The following is a 17,890-nucleotide window of genomic DNA, read 5'->3' as shown; positions in this document are numbered from 1 at the left end:
ATTACCAATCTTTTAGCAAAGCAATGGGCAGACAGGAACTGAGTATCACTGGACTAAACAACAAAAAAAAAAAAACAACCCTGTGTGTGTGTAAATATTATTTATATATATATATATATATATATATATATATATATATATATATATATATATACACACACATACAAACACTTTTTTTAAATAATGGCTGAATGTTTATTTCTCAGTTTATATTGAAGGAGAAATACTGAAAGACAAAAACTGCTAAATATTTTTTGAAATATATGTTAATTAAATTTCAGTATACAAAACATTACATAATTTTAAATTGATGAAACCAGTAAAACTCAAATCCACTGCCCTCTCTGAGAAAGATCAAAGATTAAAAGGTGCACCATCTTATTGCAGATATGAGATTTAAATAAAAAGACAACAAATGGCTTGATCCATCAAAGTAAAAAGTAATATACTGTAGATAATTTTGCTACAGACTAAATTAAGATACAGAATGTCTGAAGTACAATGGGGTCATAAAATATGCAAGTCAATGCTGCACCTTTTATAGCAAAACTGGTTACAGAATATTATAATCGACAGCATAGAAAGCAGACTTAAAGGATGCACAGAAAGGAACAAGGAAGGATACAGTTCAAAGAAAATTAAAATTCCTAAACTTAAAATACCACAAAATAAAAAAAAACATAATTCAACAACACAATCAACATATTAATTAAATAGAAGTACGTTTAACAAAAAAATAAAAGCATTCTTATCCTAGATATTCATTAGCTGAAGAACTCAGCTCACAAGCTATCTGTATTAACACCTGGGTCTGAGCACACAAAAAAGGTATTCCAAATGTTACCAACTGAAACAAGAAAAAATAATCTGGTGGGTTTCTGGCCACATGATCCTGGGTCCAAGACAATGCTCCTTGGATGGAGAAGTGTATAGAATCAAACACAGCAAAGGAGAATTTCTTAGTCTTGCCTTTAAAGGAAATCAAGCTACCTGTTTTTTTCTCTGAAGTGGCTGTAGAACTTGCCCTTCCTGAATGATCAATTGATACAGGCTCAGGTTGGGTGACTTTGTTCTCCTGTAGAGATTAAATAATCCAAAAATGCAATTTGAATGACAAGGTTTTATTCCAATAAGTAAACAAATAAAAATATAGCACATGAAAATATTTTAATAAGATATCACCTGCATGTAGTGAAGTTACAGACAATTAGTATTAGTAAATTAAATCAGAAAGCCAATATTCCACAGATAGGCCAAACTCTGTATACATCAGAGTAAGTCTCAAATGAATCCTGAAACTGAAGCACAGAAACGTTCTTCTTTCAACATGCTTGTTCACATCCTAGTTTTTTGAATTATCTAACAAATTACTGGTTCACCATAATTCTGGCATAATTGCGTCCAACAATCGGGGGTGATTTTTGCTATGTCCAATCAAAGTGCCCTCTACTTCCTCTGGCTACAACTTTCTAAACTGAACAAATATGGGTAGCAATGGTAGAACATATCACTAAAATTTTACTGCTTTTGTGTCCACATTTAAAGTATGCTCTAAGAAAGAATAATATATTTTCAACTACAAATGTTTTAACATATTGCATATACAAATGCATGAGTTTATGGTGACCACATCAAATAGTAGTAAAGTAGACTGTCATCAGGTCATCTGTTTTATTAGTAATGCATCAGCAAATCAAGGTAATGTTAACAAGGTTAGAAATCAAAATAAGATGAGTCAGTGTTTCCAGTAGGTTTACACTGATAAAATTTGGACATAAATAATTAGATGTGTTTCAGAGATGTCAATTGTTTTATGCAGTTTGTTAATAAGACTAGTTATATGCGTCTAACTTTTAAAACTACTTAAAGTTGCATTAATAACAAAACTGTCATGTGTACATACTACACAAAAATTCTTATTGTATGGTCTCCCACAGACTAATGGCAGTTTTACAAAAGTAATAATAGACACAAACAGAGTACCTTAAAGAAATAGCAAAAATAACATGCATTTTCAAACCATTTTTGTTTAATATCTCCTCTACTTAACTTTAAGCTTCCATTGAAAACATTACCTTGCTAGCAGCTGTATCTGTCAGTTAATACATATGATGCTTGCTCTCTCCCTGACTGTTTTATATAAGAACAGACAAAGCACTTGATACATTACAGCTCTAATCACCGATTACAATAGTCATAGATCGATCGATCGGATAGACAGATAGATCGATCGATAGATTATCCCAAGGGGGAATTCACATAATCTAGCAGCAGTATACCGATACAAAAAACAATATTAAATTAAATAGTAATAAAAATGAAAAATGAAAAAAAATAAATAAAAATAAAAAAGCAGACAATAACTCTGAGTAATGTTAGCATTTACTCCCCTGGGTGAAATTGAAGAGTCGCATAGTGTGGGGGAGGAACGATCTCCTCAGTCTGTCAGTGGAGCAGGACAGTGACAAAAGTCTGTCACTGAAGCCACTCCTCTGCCTGGAAATGACACTGTTCAGTGGATGCAGTGGATTCTTCATGATTGACAGGAGTTTGCTTAATGCACGTCGCTCTGCCACAGATGTTAAACTGTCCAACTTTACTCCTACAATAGAGCCTGCCTTCTTAACAAGTTTGTCCAGGCGTGAGGCGTCTTTCATCTTTATGCTGTCTCCCCAGCACACCACCGCGTAGAAGAGGGCACTCGCCACAACCGTCTGGTAGAACATCTGCAGCATCTAATTGCAGATGTTGAAGGATGCCAACCTTTCAGAAAGTATAGTCGGCTCTGACCTTTCTTACATAGAGCATCAGTACTGGCAGTCCAGTCCAATTTGTATATTATACATATATTGATTTAGGATTTATATTATTAGAAATGGTGTTAAATTATGTATATAATGTTTTTGTCTTGTCTGAAATAGTATCTAATGATGAATGCGGGTATTTATTTTATAACATTCACTAGCATTAGTAAGTATTGTGTTTGTGGTTGGAAAACTCATATTTTGAATCTAAATGTTCTTAACAGCTTCCTGAATCCCTACTCCTTCTATAGTATAGATTGGTACTTTACAGGGCCAACACCAAGGAATAATCTCTAAGTGGGAGACTGCAATTCTAAAGAAGGCTATGATAGTCTAATGGAAAAAGCAGAATTTCTTATTAAAATGTGACATTATAAAAACACAAATAACTTTTTTTCAATAATTGGTATTTCATCATCCTTTGACTAACCTCTGCTTACTCACAAATAATGTACATTTGACTTTGAATGATATTCACAGATTCAAAGATGCATGTTCAAGCTTCTATTTATTTATTTTTTTCCTCTAACCATAGCCAGACAATAAACTTGTAATACTGAATCATGTTGTACTTTAACTTGTTACAAACAGCAACTTCATTTAGAGGTTGCACATTTAGTCAGTGCAATGAATCAAACATTTTAATTTTGGGATTGTTTTCTGTAGTGGTTGAGGTGGAATAAAATAACAGTTGGTACTGTGGTTTAGAGGCTGCTTAAACAATTGCTGTGGGGGTTCATACTGGCCCACTTCAAGCACTGGTTAATTCTGCATAAATATACTATAGTGAAATCTTTGCTGGTAGAGAAAACACAACATGGGAGTATGAAATGTAAACAACGAAGGGAAGAATGTTTTATGAAGGAGTGAGTTTGAAAACAGGAGAGAACTAAGAATTGTATAGAACAGGAAAAAATAAGTAATTTCGTGAAATGCAGTATATGCACAGCTGTCCATCCCTGTCCCTTTAGGCTGTTTGGGACGCATTAACTGAGCTGCACTTGTATTTAAAATGACGCCGTTACAACTTGCTTGTGTTAGGTGCGAGAACATCGCTTCTCCTGAATTTCTTCCTCCCTCCTTGGTAACCTGACTCAGGTTTTATTGCTAAACTATCTTTCCTCAAGTTTCACAGAACCTTCCACCTCCCACTTCACAGCTCACACCACATATCATCTTGTCCAGTGGCTGTAGTGAAAGTGAAAAAAAACATACAGGAGATAATCAATTCATATCTTGTTCCCCCTCACGATGCATTTCAAATATAACATGATATTTTAGTCTAGCAGTCCCCCTTGGGAGATTGGAGAGTGTTCATTTTAGCCTATGATATTGAGGAGCTGGGGGAATGGGGGGCTGAATACTTACAATCCTTGGAGATTAAAGCATGCTTATTTTAGTATATGATACCATGGAGCCGGGAGGTCTTGAGAACAGAGTGTGTTGAAATTAGTATACGAAACTGAAGAACACTTCAAAACTTCCCTCTTTTTATCCTATTCAAAACACTTCATCGTTTTCACTTCTTCTGCCCTATTGTTTCTGCTGCAATTCTACCTACGGCTTTTACAGTGATCCCTCGCTATATTGCGCTTCGACTTTCACTGCTTCACTCCATCACGGATTTTAAATGTAAGCATATCTAAATATATATCATTTTAATTTAAAGTACATGATTCCTCAATTTGTTTGCCCAGTTGATTTCATAAAAGGGACGCTATTAGCGGATGGCTTAGAAGCTACCCAATTAGAGCATGTATTACGTATTAAATAAAACTCCTCAATGATATACGATGTGCTTCCCGAGCGGTGCTTGATTGTTTGCTTTTATCATTCTCTCTCACTCTATCTGACATTCTCTGCGCCTGACAGAGGGGGTGTGCGCAGAGGGGCTGTTTGCACAGAGGCTGTTTGCCTAGAAGATACGGACGGTCCTGTAAAAAATGCTGAAAGACTACCTTCACATTGCTCCCTTCTTTGCGGCTGCTTTATTGTGGTGCGCATACTTAAAAGCCCAACAGCACGTATTGATTTTTTGATTGCTTGCTTTTCTGTCACGCTCTCTCTCTCTCTCTCTCTGACATTCTCTGCTCCTGACAGCGCTCCTTTGAAGAGGATATGTTTGCATTCTTTTAATTGTGAGAAAGTACTGTCATCTCTGTCTTGTCATGGAGCACAGTTTAAACTTTTGACTAAAGGGTGTTATTTCAAGTCTAGAGGGCTCTAATAATGTTAACAGTGTGGGAGAGTTTATAAGGGCTTAAAATATATAAAATAACCATACAAACATATGGTTTCTACTTCGCGGATTTTCACCTATCGCGGGGGTTTCTGGAATGCAACCCCCGCAATCGAGGAGGGATTACTGTATTTGCATGCACAAACCACTTAATTCTGTGCGATCACTTCTTAGCACTGTGCAGAGTAATGGGCATGGTGTGTTATAACAGTCCCCTTGCTATGACAGTATTATCGACAAATATCAAGAATAACAAAAAAGGTTGTAAAATGACTAATCTCAATCAATTCAATTTAGGTATTTTTTGGAATACAACCCTAAACATATATATGTATCTTTATATATATAATATGCTACCGTGGCTATTCGTTTGTCTGTCCAGGATTTTAAATCACCTGTAGCTCACAAACTGTTTGACCTATTGACCTGAAATGTGACACACAAATACTACATGACACCTACTATCTGCTTTTGGGGTGATGATTGACCCGCAACATTATTCCTCCTTTTATTTTTTTTTATTGTAGAATGAACTCTCGGCAGCGTGCGGCAGTGTGGTGCATGCGTACGGGCGCCGTTCTCATGCCTGCCACCTTCGCCGTCACTTCTCCTAACTCTTTATATCTTAAATAATTCTTGAGGCAGATTAAAGACTCAAGTGCCAACCTAAGTGAAAAATTAAGGAAAACATACTAAGTAATTGCAACACAAACACTGACTTTTTAATGAGAAAGATGCCGACGAAAGAAGAGAAGTAGCAGGCCGCTAGGGTGGAGAAAACAAGAGCTGCTCAGGAAGGAGCAAGCGCATCAACCTTTGAGCAACTGAATGCTAAACCTACAGAAAAAGAGTAGGAAAACTAGGAATGCTCAAGTCAAGTGTATTCACTGCATGTTATCAGGCAGTCCGCCGTTACTGGCTGTGGTTAGATGTGCTTGTTATTTATGTTTCTTCTATAAAGCCATTTCTTATTTGTCAAAGAACTAGTGGGGTGGTGAACTCCAAAGAAGTAAGGGAAGAAGTCTTTAAAATAGATTATTCTACAAGTGTATTGCACAATCTACAACAAAGACAAATTCATGTAAAAAATGACCAACACTAATCATATAGTAAGTGTTGCCACTATAAGTTTTAGATAACAATAAAAAATGTCTAATAACCCCCTGAAAGATTTATGTTAAACATGATATATGCAAATAACACAAGTAATCAAAATGTATTATGCTAAATTGTTGCTTCATGGTGTAGTGGGAAATAAAACAATCACCTTGGCAGTGAGTGGGGTTACAGCTGGCCTCTTCCGTTGTGCATATCCAGAAATGCGATAACAATAATGAGGCTTGCAATAGAACTTCCCTGGAAAAGAGAACACATTTTTTACAAAACATATTTAACTTGTGCTCAGACATTTTCTATTATGTTTATTGTAATGAAAATAAAATTAAATATATACCTATTATCTTACACTTTAAATATACTTTCTTTATTTTTACAGATGAAGCATTTAAGCCTCAAGTTTTTCAGTGCAAACCTAACAACAACATTTCACTTTTAGAAGGAAACAAACAAAACAACTATAGAAATGTACTTTCCTAGTTTACTAGAATACAGAAGCTCTTTTAGACACTGCCTGCAAAAATGTGATTCTGGTTAAATTAAGAAAACAATAAATCATTTGTTGTACAATACAAAAGAATCACCACTGACAAGAGAAAAAAAATCATCTTTTAGGAAAAGAAAGCATTATTTAAACAAATGTTACTCTTTCATCTGTCTCGAAAAAAAAAATTCAACAATAACAGCATAAAACTTATAAAAACACTTTTCCAGAAAAAATGATGAGTACCTTAATGAAGAAATGTGAAACACACATACATATAAAATAGTTAATTTCAGTTTAAGCACTGTGTTTCTTTTTTAATAGGTATAAAATGTTACAGGTTAAAATACTTCATTTCCATTTTACTGTTTTTGTCCCTTGACAAACAGAAGACAGAGGTCAGCAGCAAGTTCTTATTAAATATACTGGGTATTACAATAATTATGAAAAACAAACATTAAAATCTTGGCTGAAAATGTTAAGGATATAGTGGTCCTTTTGATTTAGAAGAGTAACATGACATTGTTTTCCCCATGGATGTTTTTCATATTGTTATCCATTATACAGCATTGGTTTAGCACTGGCTTGTATTACAGCATAAATTATTTTTCTTTCTACTCTGCATAAATATATGAGATTAAAATTTTTCACTGCCACTGCCAAACTACATTGGGTAAGTAACATACGTATAGAGTACTCTCCAATATGTTCAGGAGAAATTAGCATATTTCCTCCACTAATCCCCCTGCTCCACAATTTAATATTACAAATCAAACAATTCAGGTGTGATTAAATTACACATTACAGACTTTAATTTAAGGTATTTGCATACATTACAGTCTCACTTTGTAGAAATAACACTTTTTCTACATGGTCTCTGCATTTCGTGGTACCATAACGTTTGCGACATAGCAATGGCAGGTATATTAAAGCAGTCATATTTAGTATATTGTTGCATATTTGTTGCATTCAATGACTGCTTGAAGTCTGAGATTCACACACATCACCAGGCGCTGAGTATCATCCCTGGTAATGCTCTGGCAAGCTTCTAATGCAGCCATCTTCAGCTCCTACTTGTTTTGGAGGCCCGTCTCCTTATATTTTCTCTTCAACATAAGGAAGGCATACTCATTTGGATTTAAATCAGGCGACTGGCTTAGCCATTCCAAAATTTTCAATTTTTTTTAGCTTTGCAGTACCTGTGACAGCCATACATGCCAAAGCCATAACATCCCAAAACATTTTTAACATATGAGGTGGTATGTTTTGGTTCTTGGGCAGTTCTTTTTCGTCTCAACACTTTGCTTTTGCCATCACTCCGAAACATGTTCATCTTTGTCTCATCTGTCCACAATACCTTTTTCTAGAATTCTGCAGGATCTTTTAAACACTTTTTCACAAACTAATCTGGCCATCGTGTTTTTGTGGCTCACTAGTGGTTTGCTCTTGCAATGCGGCCTCTATTTCTGTTCAGGAAGTCTTCTGTGAATAGGAGACACTGACACATACACATTTGCCTCCTGAAGACTGTTTCTGAACTGTCAGATAGACGTTTGGGGTTTGTTTTTTACTATAGTAAGAATTCTTCTATGATTAGCAGTGGAGGTCTTTCTTGGCATTCTAGTCCCTTTGCAATTATTGAGCTCACCAGGGCACTCTTTCTTCTTAATGATTTCCCAGAGAGCAAATTAGGTAAACCTAAGGTTTCAACGATGTTGTAACAGTGTGGGTCAGCTCCATGCTTCCACCGCCATTTCAGGAGCCTCTTGAATCCAACACCGTTGATAGTAACGGCAAGGATAAGCTTGGCAGAGGAGGACAAAACACACATACAGCAAGTGGTAAGTGCAAAGGTGCTCTAGTGCATTTGTTAAAAACAGTCAAACAGTGTCCCAAATTGCAGTGCAACAAAATGTTCAATATACAAATACTCCAATAAAAAAGGTGGTGTTTTGGAGGTTAAAATCCATCAACTAAATAATCTATTAAAACGAACTTAAAAACGTGGAAGGAAACTTTCCTTCGAGGCCGGGTGCATTCATTTAATGCTTGCCATCTCCTTAGCTTAACCCTAACAAGTCCTTATAGCCAAATAGGTGCCTAAACTGCAGCTAAGCCACCCATCCACACTCCTACTAGGCTTGGGCCCCATGTAATCTTCTCCGGCTCCTGATAGGGCAACCCATCAAGCGTCCAACTCTCTTCTGCCAGGGTTGCACCCCTGTGGTTCATGGCACCACCCATTGGACGCTTCGCTGAGCCTCTTACTCCGCTTTAGCAAAGCTGCCTCTCTTCGGTAAGTTGTGCAAATCATGCAGCTCTTCAGTCACTCCAGCTCCCAGGTCACTGGAGTGGCCATCAGCCCCCAAGCACTGTTCACATACTCCCTTCAAGGGACTTCCTTCCAGCTATCTGCCTTCTCTCTATCGTCTACTTGCACTGACTCTCTCCCGTTCCTGCCATTCTGCTCTCCCTCCTTTAACTTCCGTCTTTTCTTTTGATTGGTCTCCCATCTCTTTGTTTTCATCCCTGACCTTGCTCTTCACTTTCCTTTAACTATGGGGGGTGGGCATGGAATAGCTACAGTAATCAGCAGCTCCCACTGTCAATTTGGGTCATGGGTGTTCCTACACTTGTGCACTAAATGCAGAGCCATCCACTCCCGCATCACACATGGGAATCGCTCTCACCCTACTACCACACCCATCCAAAAATGCGAGTGTGGCCATTAGAAATATTTCTTTAAAACGTCAACCAGTCATGGACCCCACCGCTTTACCGCAGATGTTTAATTCTTGTTTTACAGCCTTATAATGGCTTCTTTAAATCCCTTTATAGTTAATAAGTAACACAATTTTCATAATAATGAATACTTTTTTTGGGCCTAGACAAACGTTCATAGACTTACACCTTAAACAAATCTCGTTTTAATGAAATGTAAATTTCAGTATAACAAATGCTTTTTCGATCAAAAATTCCCAGTTTCATCACACACACCTGAATTCTGAGTTGGTGCTCCACCAAAGGTCTGCGTGGGTAACTGTGTTATGTGCAGATACTGTACTGTTTGAATTTCAAAGAGCTTATCAAAGTTTTCTTTGAGATTAACAAAAAAAATTAACAAACCCAAAAAAAAGTTAATTCCAGGATGTAAAAAATAACAGTGAAAGCATTTTGGAATCTGGCCTTCATCTTCATCTAATGTCTTGTTTCCATATTGTATTTTTATACCTGCATTTCTATTATTAAAAAAGAAAGTTAAACCTAACCTCTCATTTTTAATTCTGTTTTCATACCTTCTGCATTTCTACTTAAAAAAAATGACATCTAACATTTTGTTTTCAGTCTGTGTTCATCTAAAGTATTCTTTTTATTCGGTGTTCATACCTGTATTTTAATAAAAAAAATAATACAGTTAGGTCCATAAATATTTGGACAGAGACAACTTTTTTCTAATTTTGGTTCTGTACATTACCACAATGAATTTTAAATAAAACAACTCGGATGCAGTTGAAGTGCAGACTTTCAGCTTTAATTCAGTGGGTTGAACAAAAAAAATGCATAAAAATGTGAGGCAACTAAAGCATTTTATTTAACACAATCCCTTCATTTCAGGGGCTAAATGTAGTTAGACAATTGACTCAAAGGCTATTTCATGGGCAGATGTGGGCAAGTCCGTCGTTATGTGTTAATTTGAGGTGTGGTGCTTGCATGTGGAAGATTTTGCTGTGAACAGACAACATGTGGTCAAAGGAGCTCTCCATGCAGGTGAAAGAAGCCATCCTTAAGCTGGGAAAACAGAAAAAAAACCATCCGAGAAATTGCTACAATATTACAAGTGGCAAAATCTACAGTTTGGTACATCCTGAGAAAGAAAGCAAGCACTGGTGAACTCAGCAATGCAAAAACACCTGGATGTCCACGGAAGACAACAGTGGTGGATGATCGCAGAATCATTTCCATGGTGAAGAGAAACTCCTTCACAACAGCCAACAAGTGAACAACACTCTCCAGGGGGTAGGCGTATCGATATCCAAGTCTACCATAAAAAGAAGAATGCATGAAAGTAAATACAGAGGGTGCACTGCAAGGTGCAAGCCACTCATAAGCCTCAAGAATAGAAAGGCTAGACTGGACTTTGCTAAAGAACATCTAAAAAAGCCAGCACATTTCTGGAAAAACATTCTTTGGACAGATGAAACCAAGATCAACCTCTACCAGAATGATGGCAAGAAAAAAGTATGGAGAAGGTGTGGAACAGCTCATTATCCAAAGCATACCACATCATCTGTAAAACACGGTGGAGGCAGGGTGATGGCTTGGACGTGCATGGCTGCCAGTGGCACTGGAACACTAGTGTTTATTGATGATGTGACACGGGACGGAAGCAGCTGAATGAATTCTGAGGTGTTCAGAGACATACTGTCTGCTCAAATCCAGCTAAATGCAGTCAAATTCATTGGGCAGCGTTTCATGATACAGATGGACAATGACCCAAAACATACAGCCAAAGCAACTCAGGAATTTATTAAAGCAAAGAAGTGGAAAATTCTTGAATGGCCAAGTCAGTCACCTGATCTTAACCCAATTGAGCAAGCCTTTCACTTGTTGAAGACTAAACTTCCACAAACAAACAGCAACTGAAAGCCATTGCATGTAAAGGCCTGGCAGAGCATTAAAAAGGAGGAAACCCAGCATTGGGTGATGTCCATAAGTTCAAGACTTCAGGCTGTCATTGCCAGCAAAGGGTTTTCAACCAAGTATTTGAAATGAACATTTTATTTCCAGTTATTTAATTTGTCCAATTACTTTTGAGCCCCTGAAATAAAGGGATTGTGTTGAAAAATGCTTTAGTTGCCCCACATTTTTATGCAATCTTTTTGTTCAACCCACTGAATTAAAGCTGAAAGTCTGCACTTCAACTGCATCTGAGTTGTTTCATTTAAAATTCATTGTGGTAATGTACAAAACCAAAATTAGGAAAAAGTTGTCAGTCCAAATATTTATGGACCTAACTGTACATCGTGTTTTCAATCTGTGTTCATACTTGTATTTCTATTTAAAAAAATTACATCTAACATCTAATTTTCATTCTGTGTTCATACCTGTATTTCTATTAAAAAAAAAAAACTACACCAAATGTCTCAATTTCAAATAAAATATTTATTGCAATTTAAGAAGAACTATTTTTTCTACAAGTATTGTCAAGCTTGGGTCAGAAAGTTACATGAGAAACAGGAAGATGAGTCCACGTTTTCAAGGAAAATACAGGCACTTATATATCATTATTAGCGAAGGCAGGTACAGTCTCAAGACTTCATCAGAATAGGAGCTGTAAGGAGCCAATCATCTTGCTTTAGCTCCCATTTTCTGATTAGAACACCACCAGCGGCTCGGAATCACCACTGTGCCAGACAGGGTCTGGAGATAAGAGATCAGGAGAGAGTGAGGAAGAGCAGATCAAAGCCCTGAGGTTAATGTTAAACATCACAGAATGTGGTAACCCTGATCCCACAGAGGACAACCAATTGCGTTGCTCTTGGTTTATTGTTTACCAGATGTAGCACAGCAGCTACAGAGCTGTCCTTGCACTGCTGTCATTAGACATGGCGAATTGCGGGCCACCCCGGTCACAATACTATACATATTTTTCCAATATTCATTCTAACAAAATATTTTTATGGTCCTGTGAGTTTTGTTATAACAAGAGTTATTCTGATTTGAAATGCACAAAAACAGCTTGTAAAACAATGCCTTCCCAAGCTGACTAGTTTCTTACGCTGTCACAGATGAAGTAGGATTTCTGAAAGTGAACAAAAAAAAAATGCTGAAAGCCCAGATGGCAGGCCTAACTATAAACCCTAAGTATGCTCTGATCGGCAAGTGAACATCTTCTCTGACATCTTAGATATATCCTTGGTCTCGGGTTGCAGTCACAACCTGCTTTGAAACTGCCAATAAGAAATCCACAATCAAGTTCCTAAATGATTTGAAGCTTGAAGCAATTACCACAATCATCATGAAATGCTTAGCATGACTGTTTATGGCACACAAAACACCATTCATGGGGGAAATATACTGTAGTCTTGAAGCCATTCACACAGCACTATTAATGACCAAAAATAAATAAAAATAAACTAAGAAAACAATCACTAGAGTTAGACTGTTATTTGCTGACTTTAGTTTGGCGTTAAGTATGATCGTCAACATACTAAAGCCATTCTCGATGCGTGACTTAATTATTACCCTCAATAAACTGGTCAAGCACTTCTTTACTGAAAGACCCAAATGTGTTATGCTTCAGATAATTCACATCAAATGCTATCATTTTGAACAATTATGCAACCCGACTGTTGTGTGTTAAACTCACTGTTCTCTCCCTCTTTTCTCACTAATGTATTGTTACCAAGCATGACACAAACCAAATTTGCTAATAATACATCCATCCATCCATCCATCCATTTTCCAACCCGCTGAATCCGAACACTACAGTGGTTTGAAAAACTATTCGAACCCCCAGGAAAAGTTTAAATTTCCTGTAATATTTTTCTTTGAAAATGTATCTTTAGTTTTATACTGTAACATATAAATGAGGGCCTCTTGGACAAAACATTTTCACTAAAAAATCCTGAAAATCAAATTATGCTGCAACACTACTAGAACATACTGCATCAGTGAAATCTGCTGTAGAATAAGTATTCGACCCCTAATAGCTTGGAGACTGTATGACTGTTAACAATGCAATAAGGGTAATGAAAACAGGTGTAAACAATCAAGCAATTAATTCTCTAGCTTGTTGACTGGTCTATAAGTGATTTAGGCCAGTTCTTAGGAACATACAACTGAGAAATCAGTACAAGTGGCTTACTTGATGAAACTTCAAAAACTGACAAAAATGAAGACAAGGGAACTTTCTACTGACTTAAGAACCACTGTGATTAAGAAGTTTAAAGATGGCAATGGTGCCACTGTGAAGGCCACCATAGCGAAGTGGAAGACAACTGGAAGCATAGTGAACCGGCCTAGGTCAGGCCGTCCTGTTAAAATAACAAAGAAAATGTCAAGAAAACTAGTCAGAGAAGTAAGAGCAAATCCTAAGGTGACTCTCAGTGACCTGCAAAGCTCAGTATCTGCAGCTAGAGTAGATGTGCACAAGACTGCAATATCAAAGGTTTTGCACACAGAGGAGTTACACGGCAGAGTTGCCGGGAAAATGCCACTACTAAAAAAATGTCACATGAAAGCTCGATTAGAATTCGCTAACAGACATCTTGACAAGAGTCCTGCATTCTGGAGTCATGTACTTTGGTTGATGAGACCAAAATTGAACTTTTTGGCCTCAACACAAAGGGTTTTGTCATGAGTATGGAAATGACTGCCAATGATCCGGCAAACACCATACCTACCATCAAGCATGGGGGGGTAAGCATCATGCTTTGGGGCTGCTTCTCTAGGGCAGGCAAAGGGTCTCTTGTCCGTATTGAAGAAGGAATCGATAGTAAGAGTATATCCAGATTTTGGAAGAAAACCTATAAATGTCAGCCATGAAATTGGGACTTGGACAACGCTACCACTTTCAGAAGGACAATGACCCAAAACACTGTGTAAAAGTAACCAAAGCATGACTACAAAAAAAGATCCAGGTTTTGCAGTGACCTAGCCAGAGTCCGGATCTGAATCCGATTGAAAATTTGTGGCATGATCTCAAAATTGTAATTCACAAATGAAAGCCTTCAAACTTTGACCAGTTGGAATAGTTCTGCAAGGAAGAATGGGAAAAATTGCCTCCATCCAGATCTGCTAAGCTTGTAGAAGGCTATCCAAAGGGATTGCAAGCAATTATTGCTACAAAGGACTATGTGTCATGTAAAGGGGTCAATTACAACATTAAATTTACTTTAACTTTTAGATTTCTTGATCAATACCTATGGCACACTGTTGTTGTGCAGTATAGCTCATTATTGCTGAATGTATGTGTATCTGGGGACAAAAAGAAGGCAAAATGAAAGTAAACAGAAAATTATTAAATACAATAACAAACAGGATCTAAGAGCCTCATATGGCATCTGAATAAGAGTTGCAATTTAACAGCCAACAAGAGATTTCAGCAATGTAACATAAGAATGTGGGAGACATGGATAGAGGCATAAAAAATATAAGACAGTGCTACAAAGTACTTTATAACACTAAATATTAATCACCTTAAAATGTGAATAGTTAACCTGCACAAAATGTATTTGGTATGGTAGAGCTGAACAATTTTTTACTTACCATCTTCCACATCAAATGCGTAAGAGGAAAGCCTTAACGTTGTGCCGCAGTAGTCACATTTAAAGCAACTTCTGTGGAAAAATTTACCCTCAGCACTGAGCCTCTCCATTACATAAACTCTTCTCCGGCAAAAATAGCACACATCACTTCCACCAATGTTCTGTGGAAACTCTTTGCGGAATGAACCCTAAGAAACAGGAATAGGAAGACAACATCTTAGCAGATATTATTAGGGAATAAATTAGAAATTGTCTGAAATATTAAAATTTCCATGTTCAAAGACAACAATTAATTTTCTTCCAAGATCATACATTTAGCAAAGTATTGTAGTATAACACAGTTATTAAATTAAGGCCAATTCAAAAATACATCTACAGCAGCAAAAAATAATAAGTTGTGAATTTACTACTATACAAATTTATATCCCTGGTTATGCAAAACCTTTTAATTTGAAATGTACTATATAAATGTGTAATATATAAAACCAATCAGAATGTTATTAGTAGCTAATAAAATAACCTACAGTAAAAGCTGTGATCTCCAGCACTTAACCAATAGGGAAAACGTACAAATTGGTATTTTCTTAAGTACAGCACAATAAACAATGTTTGACTAAATGACAATGCTTGATTGCAGCACAAGCAGATTCTTGGAAACTGCTCTTGGCCTTAAGTGACAAGATTCTTTGAGTGGTTGCTTCATTCTGCCTCCATCTTGTACTTCAGCATCTTCCCCTCCTGGTGCACAGGCAGGCCATGTAATAATTAAGAAAGCTAATCTAAGGGAAATGACAAGTGGAATATGGTGCTGCTAAATGTGAAATATGATTTAGTGAGTAGCAAAAGTGTGATGGGAGTTAATATATTTATATTTCACATTGTCAGTCAGTCATTTCACATTTTCTTCCTCCAATTTATGCTTACAGACACTGTTTCAGTTTGGTTTCAGTTGTGCTTGAGAATCACTGATACACTTGTATCCACATTTGACAAACTAGAAACAACTTGATCACATAAATTAGTATATACAGTGATCACTCGCTATATCATGCTTCGACTTTTGTGGCTTCACTCCATTGCGAATTTTAAATGTAAGCATATCTAAATATAAATCATGGATTTTTCGCTGGTTCACAGATTTCTGCGGACAATGGGTCTTTTAATTTATGGTACATGCTTCCTCAGTTGGTTTACCCAGTTGATTTCATACAAGAGACGCTATTGGCGGATGGCTGAGAAGCTACCCAATCAGAGCACTATTACGTATTAAATAAAACTACTCAATGATATACGATATGCTTTCCTCTTGGTGCTTCACATGCTTAAAAGCCCGAACAGCACCTATTGATTTTGGATTGTTTGCTTTTCTCTCTCTCTCTCTGACATTCCTAGCTCCTGACGGAGGGAGTGTGAGCAGAGGGGCTGTTCGCACACTGGCCTAGAGTATACAGACGCTCCCCTAAAAAATGCTGAAAGACTACCTTCACATTGCTCTCTTTCTTGTGGCTGCTTTGTTGGGCTGTGCTTCGCATACTTAAAAGCCCGAACAGCACCTATTGATTTTTGATTGTTTGCTTTTCTCTCTTTGTCTTTCTCTCTCTGACATTCTCCGCTCCTGACGCGTACTCCTTTGAAGAGGAAGATATGTTTGCATTCTTTCAATTGTGAGATGGAACTGTCCTCTCTGTCTTGTCATGGAGCACAGTTTAAACTTTTGAAAAAGAGACAAATGTTTGTTTGCAGTGTTTTAAAGTCCCTGTCTCTGCAACCTCCTGTGTTTCTGTGCAGATCTGTGACCCAAGTGTGACAATATAAAAATAACAATATAAACGTAAGTTTTTTATTTTGTGGATTTTCACCTTTTGCGGGGGGTTCTGGAACGCAACCCCCGCAATCGAGTAGGGATCACTGTAAAACTTTTCTCCTGGGGCTGTATTTAAATTAAATCACATGAGTTCAAGTGGTTGGGTAAATACAACACAGTCTAGGGGAGACCATAGAGGTAGTGCATAAAGGAGCAAATGCATCAGTGGACATATGCAAGACACCCATAGAAACTTGTTACTCCCATAATCCGTACCCAACATAGAATCAGCACAAAATACTTTGTTATTTTCAAAGCAGAAATACACATACTTTAAAGAGATCCACTTTGTCTAAAGGCCAGAATTTCCCAAAATACCCCATGTATTATTTTTTTTAATGGCAGTGTTACTACATTGGCCACAGGATAGTAGCAACAGCAATTTATTGTGTTTACATATACAGTATATATTTTTTATCTTCCTCTGATGAGTGCAATAAAAAGAAAATTGGTCTATGATACACAAATATGATGAAAATAGAAAAAAAATCATTGGCAGCATTAAACTAATGATAGATTGGCAATGCTGAACGAATTAAATGAGAATCTATTCATTTGCAACTGGGACAGGTGTATTGTTTGTCAAGCTACAAGAAATCACGTGCTCCTTTACAAAGGTGATGGGTATCTCAGCTTTTACTGTACTCGGTGAAGGTGAATACATTTATCTACTCTACCACGTCTTACCAATTCCTTCTTGTTTAGAAGGGGTCTGGGATGATCTTTCTTTTGAAGCTGATTGGCTATCTGCTCAGCCAATGAGCTCACTCCCCCTGTGTACATCTTTAAATACCTCTACCCAGAGTTGAAGTGACAGATAAAATGAAAAGATGGAGAGGTGAAACAGAAAGAGAGAATAAAAATGAAAAAAATCAAAGGGAAACAAATTCTAAACATGTATACAGTAAACATGAACAAATCACCATTTGAATCTGCATCTTTTTATCAACACCAAACACCATCTGTGGGTGGGGCACATTTTAAAAATAACCTTGCTACTGCATACACCATAAAACATCTAATATTAATATCACACAAAAAATAAAGAACATAAAGCATAAATAAAAAGATTTACTCTTAATAAACACTGACATTTCCCTCTACAATAAAAGA

General features: G+C 36.9%; 1 protein-coding gene across 21 annotated transcripts in view; it reads right to left on the bottom strand.

Moving 5' to 3' along the window:
- The window catches only part of LOC120533808 (protein-methionine sulfoxide oxidase mical3a-like), a 457,937-nt gene that overhangs the window by 141,016 nt on the left and 299,031 nt on the right, over positions 1 to 17,890 (bottom strand). For 18 of the 21 annotated variants that reach the window (XM_039760797.1, XM_039760788.1, XM_039760784.1 and 15 more), the window contains 4 exons: positions 17,465 to 17,572; positions 14,915 to 15,101; positions 6,311 to 6,399; positions 991 to 1,075 (listed from right to left, as the gene is read on the bottom strand). In XM_039760797.1, the coding sequence (XP_039616731.1) occupies positions 991 to 1,075; positions 6,311 to 6,399; positions 14,915 to 15,101; positions 17,465 to 17,572 (469 nt within the window). Of the gene's footprint in view, positions 1 to 987; positions 1,076 to 6,310; positions 6,400 to 14,914; positions 15,102 to 17,464; positions 17,573 to 17,890 lie in introns of all 21 variants that reach the window. The other 3 variants (XM_039760803.1, XM_039760804.1, XM_039760807.1) reach the window with 2 other exon arrangements.

The sequence above is a fragment of the Polypterus senegalus genome, chromosome 8 (genome assembly GCF_016835505.1).
Source record: "Polypterus senegalus isolate Bchr_013 chromosome 8, ASM1683550v1, whole genome shotgun sequence".
In the NCBI taxonomy this organism is placed as follows: domain Eukaryota; kingdom Metazoa; phylum Chordata; class Cladistia; order Polypteriformes; family Polypteridae; genus Polypterus; species Polypterus senegalus.
The sequence above is the reverse complement of the archived record's forward strand: the minus strand, read 5'-3'. Positions and strand labels throughout refer to the sequence as shown.